Raw genomic sequence first — 20971 nt, 5'->3', positions numbered from 1 at the left:
CCCACAGGTAAGTGTAGCTCTCACTCCTTCATCAGAGAAGTTTCTCTTTGTAAATAGAGACTATTACATATTACATATATAGAGCTGGACACAATGTACCAATTATTGGCTTGTAAGGGAACCTGAGTGGATACATCTACAACACAGTTCCTGCACCTAAGGCTCAAGGAACATCATGGGAGAGAGGACAGAAAGATTGTAAGAGCCAAAGGAGCTGGAAGTCTCCTTTGAGATTCTGTCCTAGAAATGGCTGTCTGAACAAGACTTGAACAATAACCACATCAATAGGCATGCTAACATGAAAGGGGAAAAACAAAACATTTTTAATATACCTCTCTGTGACATCAGTAAGTGACATCAGAACAGAGGGAATAAAGGCAAAAATGCTGGAGTACTGATCTGCCACAAGACGGTGGGGTGTTTTGTTTTGTTTGGTTTGGTTGGTTGGTTGGTTGGTTAGTTGGTTGGTTTTTTTTTTAAGTATGAATGTAGAAGAGGGCATCAGATCTCATTACAGATAACTGTGAGCACCTGTGGTTTCTGGGAGTTGAACTCAGGACCTCTGGAAGAACCACTGAACCATCTCTCCAGCCCCTAAGAAGGTAGTTTTGTTTGTTTGTTTGTTTTTTAACATCCCCTAATTATGAGAAATTTCCATCCTTTTCTCTCATGAGTCAGGACTTCCCTTCCCGAATGCCCAGCTCATTGGTTTGGGGCACAAAGCCTTATCTAATGAATAATCTGGAACTTGGGACTCCTTCTTCTACTGGTGTGCTCAGCCACATGGCAGACGGCCTGGACTTTTCCAAGTCTCAGAGGTTGAAACTCCGACAAACTCTAACCACACCTCATACTGAAAATGAATCAGCACAGTCTGTTTCTCAGAGTATGTGATTACCAGAATTACTGCCTTGGGCGGGGCAGGGTGAGGCAGAGCAGGGTGAGGCAGGGCAGGGTAAGGCAGGGCAGGAGTCTGTAACCTAAATTGGGAAGTGAAAAGCATCATTAGCACGTACTAACAATGGGTCATAACTACTCATAAATATTCTATTCATGTGCCAACAAGTCAGGTACCAGAAAGGAGAGCAGAGATAGGAAATAGTTTAAGTGATGTCTCTCCTTTATCTCATGGAGCAAAACTCCAAATTTCATTCTCAAAGCAGTTTTTCTGCTCCAAATAAGGGAGCAATTACTGAAACTGGATAGTAAAGTTATTTTGATTGGCCCCTAGAAAAGTGGGTCCCGTCATTCCCTGGACTACATGAAAAGGTTAGCACTAGCATTTCTCTGTTTCATGCCTGTGGAACATCAGGAAAAAATCTTCCAGATGGAATTGACAATCTAAGCCAAGATAGCAAACGTAACTGGAAAGCATTAGAAGATACATTCCCACACAGAAGAAACATCATGTGGCAAATTGGTGGGTACCAGACTACACAGAACACTGATGGTCACATATGTCATTCTTGTATCTTAAGAGTGATCAGGAGGTATTGGACAACATTAAGCAAGAAATGGTTCTATCGGATTTTGCTCCAGGGATGATGCTCTGACTGGGAGAACTGGGGACACAGAGCAGTAAGATCAGTTAAGGCAGCCGTTGTAAACTAGGGAAGTGGTGGCAGGAATGCAGAAGAATGAGTAGCGTGGGCAGTCTCTAAGACATGGTAAGTTCGGGAGACACAGTGAGTGACGTGATCAGAGAGAGGAAGAGGAGTAGCGCTCCTGGCTTGGACACTGGGAGGCAATGGAGCCACTGAAGGCGCTGCAAAGCTCTTCAGACTTGGCTGTGCATGCCATCACTCAGGATGGAGAGATACTGATTCCGTACTTCAGGGTGGGAACCAGAAATTCTGCATTTCTAACACACTTCACCGGGTGATGCAATGTTGCAGGTCTGGCACCGCAATCTGAACAGCAAGAAGCTGGAGAATATCGGAGAAGCAAGAACCTCACAGGAAGAAAAGATAAAGTCGCGTGATACATTGCTACTCCTGTAGTCAATCTCAGCAAAGAAACCTTGTGGGCAGTTAGGCAGAGTCTGTCCCAAGAACACAAATCTGAAAGTCATATGAAAAAGCCTTGACGTGCCTCTACCTACAGATTTCCATTTATTTCAACTGTATAGAGGAATTGAAAGCCTGATCCCAGTGACTTGAAAAGGGAGAGGTGCAGAAGGGGCTCTTAAGAGGCTCGGTTGTACAGGGAAAGAGGGATATAAAGAAATAACCCAAAAGATGAGACAAACCTAAACATGCATATATATATATATATATATATATATATATATATATATATATATATATATATATATATATATATTACAAATATGTATACATATATCCCACCAGCAAGCTATTAGAAAGAACAGATAGACTTCCTGTCTGGCATTCCTCCTTCATTTTTTTCTCCCAGTGCTCAACAAGTGATCTGTGTTGGATTTAAAAGCACTTTTCCTCCTCACTTTGATAGCTGGGTTGACTTGAGTTTTCCAGAGACAAACTGAACTAAAGGAGGCAGCTGCCTAGGATCTTCATTCCTTCCTCATAATAACCTCCCTCTGCAGTCGCTGGGTTTTCAATGCTCTCCTGCCTATTTTCACACCCGTATTAATCTTCTAAGACGTATTACCTAACTTTCTTTTTATTTGTATTTGTTTAATTTTATTTTAGAATTTTTACAAAAACAGAAACAAAATCCAAACAAAAAGAAAAAAAGAAAATCAAAACCACAACAAAAACCTAAATAGAGAGTACTTTCCATGTGAGAATCAAGCATTTGTACTTGAGGACAAATGGACCCTGCTCAGTGAAGCTGACACACTTGTATTGTGTGAGATCGAATTGGAAAGTTACATATCAAAATGATGGCAACACTGAGTTCTGGACACTTGGGAGCAGGTTCCCAGGAGGAAGGCAGCAATGTGGTAGCGTGGAATCAGCATATACTCTTCCTTCAGATGGACAGTCCTATGCAGCTCAGAAGTACAAAAGGGAACTGAAGAGAACAGAAGCCATTTACATTGGACTTTGTTTGGAAAGGCCTCTGGACTCCTTCAGATGTCTCCAGATGCACCATGTCAGATCAAGAAGGAAGCCCAGCGCCTGTGTATAAAATACGCTTTGCGCAAGGAGGTAGAGCCTAGCACAAGTTTTATTTCAGAAACACAGGGCACCTCTTCCACCCCTCATGGTTGATGATAAAAGTGGTTATTGAAAGAAGAGTAGTTTGCAAATTAAGTAAAAACTATGAACAGGGTAACTTGTTTAGTGGTGAGGATCCCCTAACTTTCTAACCAACCTGATAGAAGCCACTCGGTGTGCTAACACATGAATCTATTACTGAACACTAAAGAAAGAATTTGCAAAAGTTTAGGAGGAAAAAACAGGAAACCACATTTCCTTGATTTTAAAGACATCTGCTGCTTAGTTACCTAGGCTGAATGATTAAGTGCCCGGTGCCAGAAACTCTGACGGTTCCAAGAAATGTTTGTGCCCTCTTGGGGTTTATTATGGCAACCACCAAAGGAGCACTTTGCAAGAGGCGCATAGGAAGTGTGGGAAACAAAGATAAAGAATGCAACTCAGCAGGAGACGAGAAATAGACATAAAGAAGAATTGTTGGAATCTTTGAAAATGAAGACAGAGATGAATGACAACCAGGAGACTGGGGAGACAAACGTGGCAAATCCTCGGGGCTGACCCCATTAGAGTGTGTTTATAAGAAACAAACTGAGCAGCAAGATACAGTTCCTAAATCCTCCTGGATAAATTCATGCCGTGACATCGGAATTTATGCAAGAGTGTCATCGTTATTTACGAGACATTTTTTTTTCTTTTTAAAGAGTAGGGATTCAATCCTGAAAACAATAGAATAATACACATGGAAGGACATTGAAGGATCGTCTGGTGGCATGAGTATTTATGGGATCTGCTGTGGTTTCCTAGCCAAGGCCACACTCTTCCAGGACATTCCTCGGGCATAACTAAGCTGACATAGGAGCATGACACATCCGTGTGTGCCAAATGTATGACTTCCCTTGTTCTCTGCTGCAAAGCACTTCATGCATTAGCTAAGACATCATGAAGTACACACTGCAGCCCAGGGCTCTGACCCCACCTCCCCTGTCATAGAAGCTGATTAGCATCACTTTCTGAAAGCTTACTTTGCCTGCCTATGTTCCTGGTCCCAGCGTTCTCATACATTCCTCTGTTTCTTGATGTGTATAATTAACACAAAGAACACATCTGCAGACATGAATCCGACCTGGGTCTTACGTCCAGAAAACGTAGGAAAGTTTTCAAGACCAGCTGTAGCTGGAGACACGGATCATTTGATAAAGAGCTTTTTGCACAAGCATGAGGACATGAGTTCAGATCCACAGCAACCACATAAAAAGCCAGGTTCTAGATGTCAGTGGGTCAGACCCCTGGTGCCCACTGCCAGTCCGCCTACCCCATCCATGACGGTCAGTGAGAAACTGTCTTCAAATATAAGGTGGAGAGCAACTGAGGAAGACATCAGACATGAACCCCCACCTCCACACACTTGTACACATATGTACACATATACCTGCATATACAATGCATACGAATAGGCTGAATACATATATGTGCATTCACACACAGAGAGATCTTTATTCATGGGGTCAAATAGATGAATCTGAGAGAATCGTGAAACCTTCGGTAACAATCAAAGGTCTCTGAGCATGCACCAATCAATTATACAAACTCGAACGTGTAATGAATGGTGTAAGGGTGTATCTGGGAGCATTTGTTCACGCTGTATTGTTCACTTCATGCAGCCCGGATCTAAGCACACGGCAGGCACACCAAGCCTACTGTGCACGGCACACACCATCGTACCACACGGTGCCAGCAACCCTGACCTCAAGCGCTCAGGGTCACAGTCAAGACTCGCATGCTCCAGGCTGAAGTGTTTTCACTGTAAACATTGTTCTCCGCTTTTATAGAAATACAATGAAAACAACAGCCTTTAATATTCCCTACGATCATTTCTCCGTGTGTTAGTATCAACTACTGTACCTTCAGATTGCATTGTATTAGAATATTTAATTTTAAAGTAGCTGTTTGAGCCACAGATACATTTCATGAAAGATGCTGTCAACTTGAAAAACACTGAAGATGCTACGTGTCCTGCAGCATCAAGTAATGCAGCTAAGATTTAATCGTTTGTGAAAAAATAAGTAATTGTGACCAATGCATTAGTATGCAAATTTGATATTTTCTTTAGTAAATGATAAAATTATGTGTAATACCAAATAATTATTTTAAAATACTTTTTATATATCAGTATGATGCCTGACTTTCATACCTATCTCCTGGTTGTACGTTGTTTTTAAAAAACAAAATCCCAGACATTTGATTTACCAAATGAAGACTCGGGAGGCAGATGCCTAGGGTGAAAACATGCTAGCCCAGAAAGGCAGAGAAAGCACCGAGCTGATGTCTCAGAAAGAAAAATCTTTCTCCTTCTCCATGCTATCTTGAATACCCTTCAACTCAAGACCCTCCTTTCTGTCTACTCATGCTCACTCCCCTGTTCCTTGCTCCACTTCTTGACCTAGGGTTGACTTTGTTCAGATCTTGGATTGAAGCCTGTGCTAGGGTTGAGGCACACGGGTGCTTGTTTATAGTAAACAGAAAGCTCTTGTATCAAAGGCTAAGCCATACCACTCTTAGAAACCGGTTTTTTTTTTGGGGGGGGGGGTTGGGTTGGTTTTTTGTTTTGTTTTGTTTTGTTTTGTTTTTAACAGTTCACAATCTCGGGGTACACAATGTAATCAAATATCCTGCAACGGTTGTGTGAAAATGTCTCAGTGAAAGGGGCCACAGTGAAAGGCCAAATCTTTGAGATTCCGACTCCATTTTTTAGAGAACTTGACCTAAGTTTAAATTCAGGTAAACTAACAGGCTGGTATCTAACATTAGTTTCAAAGTTATTCCCCCAACAAAATCTAAGCCTAGCTCCAGTCTCTAGGCTCTTACACCCCCAACAAGACCAGCATCTCCAGGTTATTCCCCCAACAAACCTGCACCCCCAGGTCACAAGTCCACTCCTTGCCTAATGATCCCCCAATGCAGAGGGAACAGAAATTAAATTTACAATATGACTCCCAGCACCAGCCAATTATGTTAAAGGCCACAGTAGTTTTCCAATTAGATGCTTACACATTTACCCCCACTTGCTGCTTACTATAAAAGCCTTGTCCTGATAAATATTTAGAGCTCCTCTCTCCACCAAAACCGTCCCATCTGTTGGCAGTGAGCTGAGGGGCCCAAGCCAGCTTGAATAAAAAAAAAAAAAAAATTAAAAAGACCCTGCGTTAAGTTACATCAGATTGGTTCCTCTCCAAACTTCTCTGGCACGACAACAGCAGAGGGGCTATAGCAGAGAAAGTTGAAGACCTGTTTGAAAGTGCAATAAGACAATGTGTGTATCAGTGTGTGTGTGTGTGTGTTTGTATGTGTGTGCACACGAATGCGTGCATGCACATGTGCATTCCTGTGATGCAGCAATGTTAGGGTGCATGTCAAAGGAAAACGTCAGTGTCATTCCTCACATGAGGGGGTCTGGAGTTTACTCACCAAGTAACCTATTCTGGCTGACCAGAGAGCCCCGGGAATCTACTTGTCTCTACCTCCCAAGGTCTAGAATTACAGACACACATTACTTCATCTGTCTTTGCAACATAATCATTTTACTGACCAAGCTATAGCTCAGAGAGTTCAACTTTTAAAGGATATATATTCACTGAAGGCTGGGGACATGTTGCTCAGTTAGTGGGATAAATGCTGGAAGCCCTGTATCTAATCCCCACTACCACCTGAACTGTGCATGCTGATGCACATCTGTAATCCTAGCACGCAGGAGTTAGACACAGAAGAATCAAAAGTTCAGAACTATCCTAACCCTCCTACATTTCAGATTTTATAAGACTCTATCTTAAAAGTTAATCTATCTTAATGTGTTGCTCGAGTTTAAATAATTTAGTGTTTTTTATCTCCATTGGTGGTTACCTCCTAATTCCTGTCTTGCATAATTTTTTTCTGCTTTTTCTGATGAGAAAGAGACAGGACAAGATTACCTGTTTTCTTTTTGAAGATTTATTTTTACTTATATATATATATGTGTGTGTGTGTTTGTATGAATGTATGCCATGTGTATACAAGCACTTTTGGAGTCCAGAAGAGGGACTGAAACTCCCTGGAGCCAGAATTACAGGCAGTTGTGAATCACCATCCACCTGCATGTGGATGCTCAGAACAAAATTAGCATCCTCCAGAAGAATAGCATCTTAACTGCTGAACCATCTTTTGAGACCCTGTCTTTTGGGGTTTATCATACAAGGGTTGAGTTGTAATTTTTTATTGCATTTATTTTCATAGGATGTGTTTATGTCTTAGTCGGGGTTTCTATTCCTGCACAAACACCATTACCAAGAAGCAAGTTGGGAAGGCAAGGGTTTATTCAGCTTATACTTCCACATTGCTGTTCATCACCAGAGGAAGTCAGGACTGAAACTCAGCAGGTCAGGAAGCAGGAGCTGATGCAGAAGCCATGGAGGGATGTCACTTACTGGCTTGCTTCCCCTGGCTTGCTCAGCTGGCTTTCTTATAGAACCCAGGTCTACCAGCCCAGGGATGACACCACCCACAATGGGCTGGGCCCTTCCCCCTTGATCACTAGTTGAGAAGATGGCTTACAGCTGGATCTCATGAAGGCATTTTCTTCAACTGAGACTCCTTTCTCTGTGATAACTCCTGCTTATTTCAAATTGACATAAAACCAGCTAGTACCGTGTGTGTGTGTGTGTGTGTGTGTGTGTGTGTGTGTGTGTACATGTGAGTGTACGTATGTTCAACAGTACATGTGTGGAGGTCAGAGAACAGTTTGTAGGAGTTTATTCTCTCCTTCCATCCCATGGGTCATGCTGATTGATACAGTTCCTACTGCACCAACTCACAGAAGTTTTGCCCTTTCTATTTTCTCATGTCAATCACCATCTCTATTGCCTCCCATACTGCCATTTTTGTTTCTAATTAAGATCTCTATATACATACACCATGACACATTTTATGTTTGGTTTTATACATATATTTATGGGATACAAAATTCTCTCTGAAGATATAAAATAATAACTTTGGGACCAGAGGGGATAACTTATTGACAGAGCATATATTCCTCATTTGCAAGGCTTGTGGCTAGTCCTTGGGACAAAACTGTAAAATGAACTAAAACAGTAACCTGTATCCTCTTCCCTTACAGTAGTGTTTTTTTTTATTATTATTTAATATCACTTACAATCTTCAAACTACGAGTTACTTATATATTATTGTTGACCAACTGGCCATTTCTACACTAATGGGAAGTTCATAGGGATTGAGAACTTTTATCCCTATAATGCACTGTCCCTCAAAGACCTAAAATGATGACTAATACAAAATAAATATTAAAAAAAAAAAAAAAACTTGTCAGAAAAAATCTTATATCACATGACCAAACAAGAACACTATGGGTGTACGCCAAGCCAGAATTTACTAATGCTTGAGCCACATTCCTGAACTCTCATAATCACTGAGACCTCAAAGGCTAAGAGGGAAATTGCCAATGGATGCTGGTTTTACAAATGTGTTCGCATCACTTCATCTCAAACTGATCCTAGATTCAGCTTTCATATTCTAATGTTCTTGGCTGCACGTGGGAGTAGGCCTTCAGCACTCGCAGAAACTGAGTCTCAGTCCTCGAATGGTGGGACTCAGTTCCCAGCACCCACCCCGCCCCACTCCGCTCCACCCAGACGCATGGGAGGGGACCCAACCCCTAGACGCCAAGCTGCAGGAGGAGCGTCACACTCCCCTTCGTCCCACGCCTGGCCCTTTTGACCCGCCCCCCGAACCGGAAGCACTTGTCTGTATTTCCGGTGGCCCCAGACTCCAGGTGTTCCCGGCGATGTCTTGGTTTCGGGCGGCTCATGAGATCCGGAGTCCCGGAGACCAGGATGTGTTTGATGAGGAAGCGGACGAGTCCCTGTTAGTGCAGCGGGAGTGGCAGGGTCACATGCGGAAACGAGTCCAAGTAAATGGGCGGGGCCCGGGACGCGCGGGGAAAGGGGCTCCCACGCGGGACACGGGCTCCCGTGGGCAGGGGCACGCAGCCGGACGCCTGGGCGGAGGAGTCGGGCTCTCGGACCGAGCGCGCCCCAGCGTCGCCCTGCTCTGAGGATTTTTCTGGTTGTTCATTGATAACTTTTAAACAGGCGCGTTCTTTGGGAGTCCCGGCTGGGTTTGCAGCAGGGGCACTGACCAACTAGCGTGAACTTTTTACCCTGTCCCTCAAGAGTTTGCAGTTTGGGGAAGAAAAGAGATGAGGAGAAATATACACCCACTAGCCTAATGGCCAGCGGAGAAGGCAGATTCGCAGATGTTCCGTGGGTGGAGAGAGTCCAAAGTTAGGCGTGGTGTTTACAAAGATTTGGAAAAGGTGAACCGGAGAATGTTAAAGGAAGGTAAGGGGAAGGTAGTGAAGGGAGTGCTGTTGAGTCTTCACGTTAAATGCGTTACTCAATCCATACAGTGAAACGTAAGCTTAATAATATCTGGGTAGAATCGGTGCTTTTTCTGGGCGAAAACTATTTGCTAAGATCTGTCTCCACGTAGAGGTGGGTTCCGAGAATAACGATCAGCGTTCGATCCCTGGAACCCACATCATGGAAGGACAGAATGGGTTTCTGGATGTTACTTTCTGACCTCTCACGCTCTGGCATACAAATGCCTCCCTCAAGAAAAATAAGTAAATATATGTTACTTAAATATTTAAGAGGTAAGAACTGAATCCACCCAATATCTTGGCCATTAAACTACCCTTTTAAAGCTGCAGCTGTGTCTACCCTAATTTAATGTTCCAGTGAGTTAATATTTGTTGAGTCAAGCAACCATCCAGTTATTATAAAATGCCTTAGGAGTCTGGGACTAAACCAATAATAAGAACAAATCTCTACGCCACTGTTCAGATTAGATTTCTAAAATCAGGCTTCCTCTTCACTGTTCCTAAAATAGTTTCCTCTTCCCTGGCCTTGCCAGCCTCCTTAACTTCCCTGTTCTAGTCAGTTACTAAAAGACCAGACATGTAGTTTTCCATTTTTGTGAAGACCTTACTAACACACTTTTTAAAATTTACGTAACAACTGATGTTTAATGTTTACATAATAACCCTAGATTTCCAAAGTGAGTTAAGCATGTGGCATTGAGACCCGATTAACTGTCATCGCTTAGGGGGATGAGGCAGTGAGATAATGAGTTCTTTTTGTGGTAAGGAAAGATAAACCAATAATAAGGTTTTAGAAGAAACATTCTGCTTTGGATTTAAGTCTACGCTGTATCCCAATTTAGTAAAAACCTGAGTTTGTTTTCAAAATTGGTTTTGCGCTTTTCCTAAGATTTCCTGGGTGTGAGTCACAACCGGTTTCTTATTTTTAGGAAGGTTACAGAGATGGGATAGATGCTGGCAAAGCAGTTACTCTTCAACAGGGCTTCAATCAAGGCTATAAAGAGGGTGCAGACATCATTTTAAACTACGGACTACTCAGGGGAACACTGAGGTACCTTTAGAATCTTAAGTGATGATTTAGCCATGATTCTAATGGAGGCTCTTCACTGTGGTAATAGGTAAAAATATAACATTGTAAAGTGTTTTTCCTGATGTTGGATATATGACTCTTCAGAGCATAAAATATTGCTTTCAGAAAGTTTTCTAAGAGTTGTCAGTTCATCCATTTTAATAGGTGTGCCTGTTGCTTTTCCCTTTTTGTCACTTAGACTAGCACTGATCACTCAAGATGGGGTTTTCAGCTTCCAAATAAAGCTGTTTTACCTGCCCATGTAGCAGAGTACATTATGGTAGGTCTGTCAGCGAGAAGTCCACGGGGAAAGCCTTACTTACTAATAGAAAGGTCCTATTTGTCTGAGTCCTGAACTTTAAATTCCTGTAGGATACCATAGTAATAATGGCAGAGACTAGAGCCAAAAAGTCAGGTACAATGGTGAGTTGGGCAAGCCACTTTGGTGGGGACACTTTAGACTATTCTTATAGAGAAACAAACTGCTGCAAAGAATTACACTTATAAGAAAAAAGGGAAAGATGTTTTAAATTTTGTTGAGACTTTCAGAAAATTAAATAGAATATATAATTTAGAACAAGAGGAAAATGGCCAAACGATCATCTTCATGTTTCTGACCTTAGAAAGCTTACTGCCCAGTGTTGCGCATCCAACGACACTTCTACCGTATTTTCAAAAAGGGTTTTAACTCAGGTGGAGTGTGTGCTCAGAATGCACATAGCCCTGGATTCACTACCCACCAAAAAGAAAAAAGAAGGAACCATTTTTTTTTTATTATATTATATGCTAGAAAAGTAACAAAACAAATATATTAGGGGTCAAATTCTTAGCACTTTTCAAGACTATTAAAGCTCTGTTGGTGATGCTAATTTGTGGCAAAGTTTAGAATGACTGATTTAGAAGCTGTTTGATATCCTTAAAGGAGAAAGTGGGGCTGGTGCTGTAGGTCAGGTTTAGGATGCTTGCCTCAACTACCTGATGCCTTGGGCTAAATATTGAGTAGTGCCAAGAAAAGAAAGAAAAAAAGCCATTGACTTGAGGTCACATTGACAAAACAGTCAGTGGCTCAGGATGAAGTCTCTAAACTCCTGATAATGTTTTGTCTTTAATAATTTAACAAGTCTAGGTTTTCTGTTTTAAAAGGAAAGAAAAGTAAGAAACTTTTTTGGTCTTTCTGTAAATAGTACCATACTGAACAGAAGATACATGGCCAGGAAAATATAAAATAAAAATATAGATGGGGCTGGAAAGATGGCTCAGTGGTTAAGAGCACCGACTGTTCTTCCAAGGGTCCTGAGTTCAATTCCCAGCAACTACCTGGAAACAAACATAAAATAAATAATTTTTTTTTAAATACAGGTCTATGAAGGAAGGGATATTATAAATAGTTTATAATACTAAGTCTTCTTGATTAACATATTAAAATATACTGTGTTCAAACTTCAGTGTTGTTTACATCATTGCTTTCCTAATTTTGACATGCATCATCAATTACGTATTTCTGCGTGGTGTTGCCTAGAAGAAAGGCTTGTGGGGTTAATGTTCTAAATGCCTGTGGTTAATGTTTCCCTGTTTACCTCTTGTTCATATTTTTACTCAGTGCTTTGCTGTCCTGGTGTCACCTTCATGGTAATGGTTGGAGTTTAATCAGTAAGATAAATAATCTTCTAGATGCAGTTGGCCAGTGTGAAGAGAGTGTGCTCAAACGTCTGAAATCAGTTCCGTCACAGCCACGAGTTCCAGATTTATTGGACTCCATTGAGGATATGGACCTTTGTCGTGTGGTTCCAGCTGAGAGAAGGGCTGTCGAGGCAGAAGGTGACAGTAGTGCTGACACGAACACAGATTCTGACAGGAGTCCGAACGAGATGGATTGTTCACATCCGGAATGCTGCAGAACACAGGAGCATGCGCATTTGGAGAAACCAAGCCTCACTTGGATTCTGGAACAGACATCTGATTTAGTGAAACAGCTGGGAGTGTCAGTAGACACCTTACAGCACCTGAGACAACTATAAAATTATCTCCCCTTTCTAGTGGAAGTAATGCTTGGAATGTTACTTAGAGCATTGTGTTCTAGATGAGGTAACCGCTGATTGAACCCTTCCTGTGGAATTACCCTTTGTGGAGGTGTTCAGGGTCTTCAGTGTTAACGCTAGTAAAGGAAATGATGTTTGTCTTTGTCATTGGTACATTGTTTAGTTTTAGATACACTCAGAAATCCTCACTGTCATTTTCAAATTTCTAATCAGAGTCAGTCGTTTTTAGACTAGCAAAAGACAAACACTTTAGTCAAGAAAAAAAATCTAATGCTGCCTCCTGCTTTTGTTGGAATTGGCTGGGTTAGGGCCTCTTCACCAGCGAGCAAGCCAGAGCTGCCAGAAATAACCTGAAGACTAGTGTAGACAAGTAGAAGCAGATCTATAGATAGCTATACATTAAAGTCAAGAGACTGTAGAAACTGACACAATAGTTACATCATTGGGTGAATAATAAAAAGCGAAGTACTAAAACTTTACGTATTGGTTAAAGAACCTGAAAAATAGAAGAAAATACAGTTTGTGCTAAACTGTAAAGAAAAGGAACTACTTAGTTTTCTAGGTAATGAGGACTCGGCCATATTTACTCAAATGTAACAAACTATTTCTATCTGAACTGCAACTTTGCCTGTTATTTACCTTGAAATTTTAAAAAAGAACAAAATCCACAATTGCTTTGGCACAAAATGTATAATGTAGAATCACAGATTTGTGCCATGACCCAAGATCAGGAAAGGAGTTTTTCCTCATCTGAAGTTAACAGGAAATGCCTGACCTGAGAGCCACCCAGATCTTGTCCCTTGCTGACAGCCTCAGTTGCTGTCTGACCAGTATTAAGCTGTGCTAAAAGATGCATTCATAAGAGACTGGCTGGAAAATCTTATAAAGGAAAAATAACGTTCTGCTAGTTTCTTGAGTCCCTGTTTAAAATGCACAGAACATTAAGAAGTTGGGGCAGCAGAATTTGGAATAGTGTTGTAGATACACTAATACATGCTTCCAGTATCAAAGTGACATTTGATGGCTGGGTTTTTTATTTTGAAACTCTGGCACTAGGAATTGAACCTAGGACCTTGTGAACAGTTTCCATATTGAAATCCCAAACCCACAGAATATAAAGTCTTTAAAGTGTCAGTGTTGATCTACACTGTGTTGTCCATAGACAACCATCTTGACAGTGACAGCCACTCTAAGGTTATGTGTAGTCTAGATTTTGTCTAGACGTACCCTGATATGATCCCCTACATAGAAGATTCTTGCCATCATTAACTGCACAAAGTGCCCTTACACGAAGAATCACAGAAATGAAGTCAGGGATTGGCTAGGGAGAGCTAGAAAGGTGGTAAAAAGCATTTGCTACACACCCAGTATCCACTTAAAAGTTAAATATGGTGCCAAGCATGCATAAACTCCAGGGGGCTGGAGTACTCAGAGGATCAAAGGTACTTGCTGGCTTGCCCCAGAATCTGTAAGATGCTGAGTGACCCTGCCCTCAAATTATTTCTGATTGGCAAATAGAGATGCCAATAGCTGGGCAGAAGAGACATAAGTGGGGTTTAGGTTTCATAGGCTTGGTGTCAGAGGAGAACCATGAGGGGAAGGAGAGTGCAAAAAAAAAAAACAAAAACAAAAAACATGGTTTTGAGGGCTGGCCAATTGAAGTAAAAAACAGGCCAAATAAAGCCTAATAATAACTCAGGGTTATTGGTAAATAAATCTTAACAACATAGGAAATAGACAACTGCCCAGCTTTTATATGGTTCAAGTCTTGTTATAAATATGAAAGTTATATATGTTTTTTATCTAAAAAATAAATGGTCTAAGGCAAGATTAAAAACTATTTCTGCAACATAGAAATAGCTAGGAGGACCTCTGATGCCCTCTATCCTCTGTGTGTGCATGCAAAGACATACACCCATACACAAAAGACTGTTGGGTCAGGGGGAACTCTCTTGCTTTTTCTAAAGGTTCTAGAGTAGTTCGTGGACCGCAGATGGTATGATCAACAGTGGAGGAAAATCTACTTGACTTGCTTTTGCCTTGCTTCCTATGCCATGAGTCAGCCAGGTCTCGTGGAAAGGCCCGAGGTGATTATAAATGGGGAGGCAGGAGTGTCCTGCAGCCAGTTTCACGGCCAAGAGATTGCATCTGAATAAGTTACTTCTGGCACTAAAACATCTAGACCTTTTTCAGCAAATGGAGAAGGGACTTTCTTGACACCTAAGTCATCAGAACTACTAAGGCCATCGAATTGTTTTGCGGAATAAGTAGTCAGCTAAATTAATCTACAAGCATCTTTATTCACAGCCACGCACCACTTGCTGGGGATGGATTTTGAGAAGTATGACCCTGGGGAGTTCCAATGAACAAATACTAAAACATATAAGGTGTTTATGATATCACAAAGAGATAGGACCTTATGGGACCATATTATGTCTGAACCTCATTTTTGGCTAAACTAACTATGTGGCACATGACTATCTGGTAAACTGTCTTTCATGGTAAACTCAGATAAAGGCCACATTGTGATTCTCACCCTATTCAAAGTAGGGTTGTGGTTTTTACTGCTTTGTGTTGTTGTCTTCTAGGGGAAAATAAATACGTGTATGTAGATTGGATAAATAAGTCTTTAACTTATTTTTTAATTATTCCTAAATTTGACCAGTAGCTGAAATAAACATATGCTGTTCATAAACTACCAGTCAAGACTTCGCTGTCCCCATTGTCTCAAGTCCCCATTGTGAAGATGCTACACTTTCAGCTGTCTCTCATGACTAACAGACTTACAGAGTTGGATGCTCCTGCCTCAGATGCTTGCTCTCCGCTCATACCCTCTTCACACTGCTTCTTCGAGAGGTACTGTTAGGCAAGGTCACAGCTACCCCATCACTGACATGTCATTCCAGCCACTAGTCTGTCCACAAAGCTCCCCTCTTCCCAAACGTCTCTCTGGTTGCCTGCCTTTATTCGTGTCCTAGTTACTGCTGTTCCTTATCGTTCTACCAATGCTCTGCTCTTCGTCTGTTCTTTAAATCTCTGGAAGTTTTGTTCTTGGCCCCTTTTGGCTTTTTGACTTTAACCAGATGATCTCACCTTCCATAGTACACACTGCACTATGCTGGCATTTCGGCTTCCATCTTTATCCCAGGTTCCAGAGCCAACCTTCCACCTGCCAGTGTCTCAGGTCTATTTCAGTGGCTTAACACAGGATGTCTAGACAGCCTGTTCCTTTTCCTCTTTCCTAACTCACTTGGCAATTTGCATATGGCTCTTCATGTCATCTGGACTCGTCCAAAGCTAGAAATCGTATCTTCCGGTTGGTTGATTGTTTAGCCATTATACCCTAGATTAAATTGAGTATTTCTGTATCTTCAAAATGTTTTGAACTTGGCCTTTCATTCAAATAGATTTTTCTTTCTTTTTTTTTTTTTTTTTTTTTTTAATTTGGTTGGTTTTTGTTTTCTGCATTCTTGTTCTTTGTTTTGTTTGAGGTAGGGTCTCCCTATTCCTGGATGTGTTCCCGATGGCCTCTGGTCTGAGCTGGCCTCGAACTCATGATCATTCTACCTCTAACTTCCCAATGCCAGGATTCAAGCTTTACACCTGACCTCATCAGATACTAATTAACCTTCGTACCAGCCTCTCTCTGTCTCCTCTAGCCCCACTGCTGTCTTTTGTTGGACTTGTCTTTGCCTTCTTGGGATAATTTATTAAACAAAACCTTGTCTGGTTCCCTTTTTCCTACATATCATAAGCTTGGGTTTCAGTCCTGGGTCCACACAGTATTGTCAGGCAGATTTCCCTGCCTGCCTCCTCCCACGGTGCAGTTTGTGTTTATTTACAGACGAGTCATTCTGCACATACTTGGTTATTCTCAACCTCTGCTTTTACTTACGCTCAGCTCCTGCACAGAGCACTTTATCCCTGTCCGTCACCCTGAAGAAACCTAATTAGTCTGAGGTTTTTCCCAGGGTTCCCTCTGCATCACCAGAAGTGTCCCTAAACTTCAGGGTTAAATGCCCAGAACTTAGCATCCTACACTATACAGAGGTACACAGGTTGCTGTGTGAGAGAAGACAGTATGAGTGAATCTTCTAGCTTAACTGAAAATACAACTTGGGATGTGGGATTCCAGAACACCTGTTTAGGATGTTGCCGGGCCTGGAGAAATGGCTCAGCAGTTAAGAGCACTGCTTGCTCTTCTCAGGGCCCAATGACAGCTCACAACAATCTCAAGTCCACTTACAGAGAATATGATGCCCACATCTAGCCTCCATAGGCACTGCATGCACCTGCTACACAGACATATTTTTAAAGATAATTTCCTTTTTCCGTGTTAATGATAAAAATCCACATATCCAGAATGGTTCATCATCTTATACCAGAATAAATAGTAACATCAAGCAACAGCATTACTAATCCTTAAGAACGATACTGAGTTCAGACTGTAGCTCAGTTGTTGAGCATTTGCCTAGCATATGTGAGGCCCTAGGTTTAATTTAATTCACTTTACCGCCCACAAGTTGTACTGATAAATAAACATTATTATACTATAATGTAAATTTAAAACATAAAAATGTATTTAATAGTTGCAGGTATTACAGAAAGAAACTACACAAAACTAGATAGAAACAGTTTAATAAATGCTTAGCCTTCAGCAGGATCCCTTGCACGTGGTTTTAATAACAGAAGGTTGGCGGTAGAAGTCATAGTGAAAATATTAGTATTCATAGATTCTAAAAGCTTTACATAGATTAATCTATTTAACCCTTATTAAAACTGTCAGAGAGAGACGTTAGCCCCATGATAGAGATGAGAAAACTAAAGCAAGAATCAGGCTGAGCAACTTAACTCAAAATTCATAGCTCCAAAATGGCACAGCTGAAATGTTATTTAAGTCTGGCCCCCGAGTTTGTTATCTAGGTAGATACTCAATAATTACATGGTAGCAGTGCAGTGTTTAATAGTGGAGCTAGGAGCTCTTTCTTCCCCTTGTTTTCTTCTGTCTACATTTCAGATGAATTGTGCTAAAGTTCTCAAGGGGAACAACCCTGATATGATAAATGTGTTATTAAACGATTCATTGTATCAGATTACACAGTAGAGGCTTGGCAGCCCAGCAATGCCTTTCTAGATGTTGGAGAGGCTGAGAAACTGGTAGCTGCTCATCCTTAACAAGGGCTGCCTCGGCAGTCCAGGTACAGCACTGAAGACCTGGAAGGTTCGCGGAGAGCGGCTTAGCCTTTAGTTCACAGTGGAAGCCGGGTCCAGGGGCAGTGGTAATAGCAGCAACAGACACATCCTTCAACAAGAACTGAAGGCAACCGATGCTGCTTTTTCTTCAGACGTATTTACGTCTGGGGTGCCGCCAGTAGGTGCCACCTACTCTTGGGGAGTCTTCTCCCTCCAGTTAACTCTTGGGAATGTCCTCATAGGCCTGTCCAGAGGCACAGCTCTTACTTGACTCTAGATCCAGTGAAGCTGGCAGAATTAGCCATCACAGAAAACACAACTACAATAGGATATTGTTTTGATAATGTGGATGATAATTGAATGAAAGTTTCCCAGAAATGGGCTACACATTTAAAAAAGGAAAAAAAAAATTCCATTTCCCACTTAAAGGAGAAAAATCTTGATCACCTCTGAAGTGATGTGGCAAATCGTGTTTAGCATATGTAGGAACTAAATTCTCCAAGTCCCGTTGATGTTACTCATTTTGTGATAATGAATCTTGTTTTTTATATATCCCTACTCAGTCCAAAATGAGGCTGTTAAAGGCTGAAGCCATGGCTCCGTGGTTAAAAGCATTTAAGTTCAGTTTTCAGAACCCATGTGGGTTGGCTCGCTACCTATAACTGGTTCTAAGAGATCAGTACCCTTTCTGCCATCTGTGGGCACATGCAGAGATGGTACCTATAGAGAAAAGCAGGCTACACACATGCACACAAAAAACAATTGTTCTAAAATGGGATGTTTGTGCATGTGTCATACTACTTTTTCCAAAAAAAAAACAAAACAAAACAAAACAAAACAAATACTTTCAACCTTTGGAATACTCCATTTTCTTGTCCTATCTTAGGTGTATATAATTCACTATCCAAGAGTGAGGCCCGGGCCTTTGGATTGTTTTCTAGAAGCTGTTGAATTAGTCTACAGCCACTGGGTGGCGCTGGTTCACCCTGCTGTGTCCATTCCTCTTCCTGTGGCCTCTCTCACACGGAGCTAGTGATTAAGTTGTGCTTGTCCTGTTGAATCATTAGTAAGATTAAGCATGCAGGGAATGGTTAGGGGGATTAACAAACAGAAACACTAGGATGTCTGCCTACTCCTAAGATGAGAGTTTTTCTAAATCAAAATTACCATGGGCCTGGTATCAAAATAATCCCGTAGCCAGCCTGTCAAGACCTTTCCAAAAAAGTATCTTTTATTCTCCCAAACTGAGGCCTAAAGGAACATCTAGTCGCCAAAGCATAGAGCCTTCAAAGAGAGACTCTGCGAAATTATGGTCTTATGTGCAGAAAGCGTCTACGTGCCGGGGAAGACCAAAGTTTACAAACACATCTGAGCCAGCTCTTATTCTAGCTCCGGGTCCCACTTCTCTCTTCCTCACACAGACCACGTTTTATAACTTAAAGGGTGTAGCAGACAACTTTTTCACCCACTCTGCCATTTCTCAGCAAATCCGCAACCAGATAAGATGCTCCTCACATAAAGTACATGTCGTTCAAGTAACTGAGCGGCTCACTTGGGACTTGCTGAGTCAGCATCATGGGTGCTTGTTCTCTATGTTTATCTTTGTGATCTCACTGTGCCGCGGCCCGGGTGTGAAGGTCAGAGGACAACCGGAGTCAGCTTTCTTCTCTCACCACACGTGAGCTGAGCCATCTTTCTAGACCCAATCCTTTCTTTTTTAAGCCTGTGATTCTGTATACATTCTTAAACAAATTTCCTCAAAGTTTTCCAATAAAACGAGACTGGTTTGACAACAGTGTCGACAGCTCTTGCCTTTAAAGCAAACACTATACTGATGTGATATTGAAAAATATGTTTTTGTGATTCAGAGATACTGCAAAACACTTATTGTACATCAAGGTGCTAAATGATCTGTCATTGGTGTGCCCATATCAGGGTCATCTGATGCCTGGAAATTGGCACAAAGTCCATCACAAGTCACCTACTTGTCAGCTATAAGAGCATTTCTAGTTGTTATAGAACAAAAGGGATTCTTCATAAAAGCTGGCAACAGCAGAGGTAGGGTGTGTTTTTCTTGGAGGCTCTGAGGCCTCTGTCTCTCCAAGGTGAGCGTGAGAGACACTTTTAACCATGTCACAGGCTGCTTTGTCTCAAGTGTGCAATGAAAGGAATGACTCAAGAAAGCTGGGCAAAAGAAGTCGCTGACGATAGCTGCTCGTTGTTTTTAACAAAATCTCAACATTTGATTTTACCAGTAAAGACTCTGGAGCCAGATGCTGCGGTCAAAGCTGCTAGTTCAGAAAGGCAGGGAAAGCGCCCAGCTGACCTTCCTCCTCAGCCAACACCTCAAAAGAAAAGAAAAGCACTCTATACCTTCTCTAAAATCCTTCAAACTGAATGTCCCACCCTTCTGCTTCCTGTGTGTCTCTCTATCCTCATTCCTGACTCCCTCTTACTCTCTATGATTTTGTCCCATTTTCCCCCTGCCAGCTGGTTACTTGCTCTACTCTTGACCTTTCCTATTTATTGTAACCCGAAAGTTCCTGGATTAAAGGTGTGTGTAAGGACTGAGCCACACCACAACTAGAAACAGGTTTTTCCAATAAATAGCACAGTCTTGGGGTTCACAGTTCAAATATCCTACAACAATGTACATTGGTGGCAAGAATGACTAGAGAAGGTGGCAAAAGAACGTTCTAGAAATCAATGTAGTGGGTTTTTTTTTTAATCTGGTATGGAAGAATATGTATCAAGCCAGAAATAATAATACATTTGCTGAGAAATCTTAACTCTGTGAATCGGGTTAAAGGGATTAAGAGATTTAAGATATTAGCACAAATATAATTTGATGCTGTATTCCCTATAATGGAGAAACATGAGAAACCCTAAGATATCAAAAGTTTAAAAATGATTAGACTGGAGCAATAGGATTACAAGTCTGGGGTCAACTTAGGACAGATATGGAAAAAAATAATAACCAACTATCTGTAAAAAGGTTATTATTATAACCTTCTCCAGATTAAATGCTGCAAATACACATTCCAAGTTATCATCACTGCAATAATAGAAACAAAACATTCGGGATGTACATTTAAATACG

General features: G+C 41.4%; 1 protein-coding gene across 1 annotated transcript; it reads left to right on the top strand.

The window, feature by feature from the left end:
• Positions 1-8973: 8973 nt before the first annotated feature.
• YAE1 (YAE1 maturation factor of ABCE1) lies at positions 8974-12823 on the top strand (the record flags this gene model as incomplete). The annotated part of the gene is made up of 3 exons (XM_080917745.1): positions 8974-9099; positions 10500-10621; positions 12240-12823. 3 exons carry the CDS (start codon positions 8974-8976, stop codon positions 12655-12657), a joined length of 666 nt encoding a protein of 221 aa, XP_080773871.1. The 3' UTR covers positions 12658-12823.
• Positions 12824-20971: the final 8148 nt, after the last annotated feature.

This window comes from Micromys minutus (assembly GCF_963924665.1).
Source record: "Micromys minutus genome assembly, chromosome: 6".
Taxonomy (NCBI): Eukaryota; Metazoa; Chordata; class Mammalia; order Rodentia; family Muridae; genus Micromys; species Micromys minutus.
The sequence above is the reverse complement of the archived record's forward strand: the minus strand, read 5'-3'. Positions and strand labels throughout refer to the sequence as shown.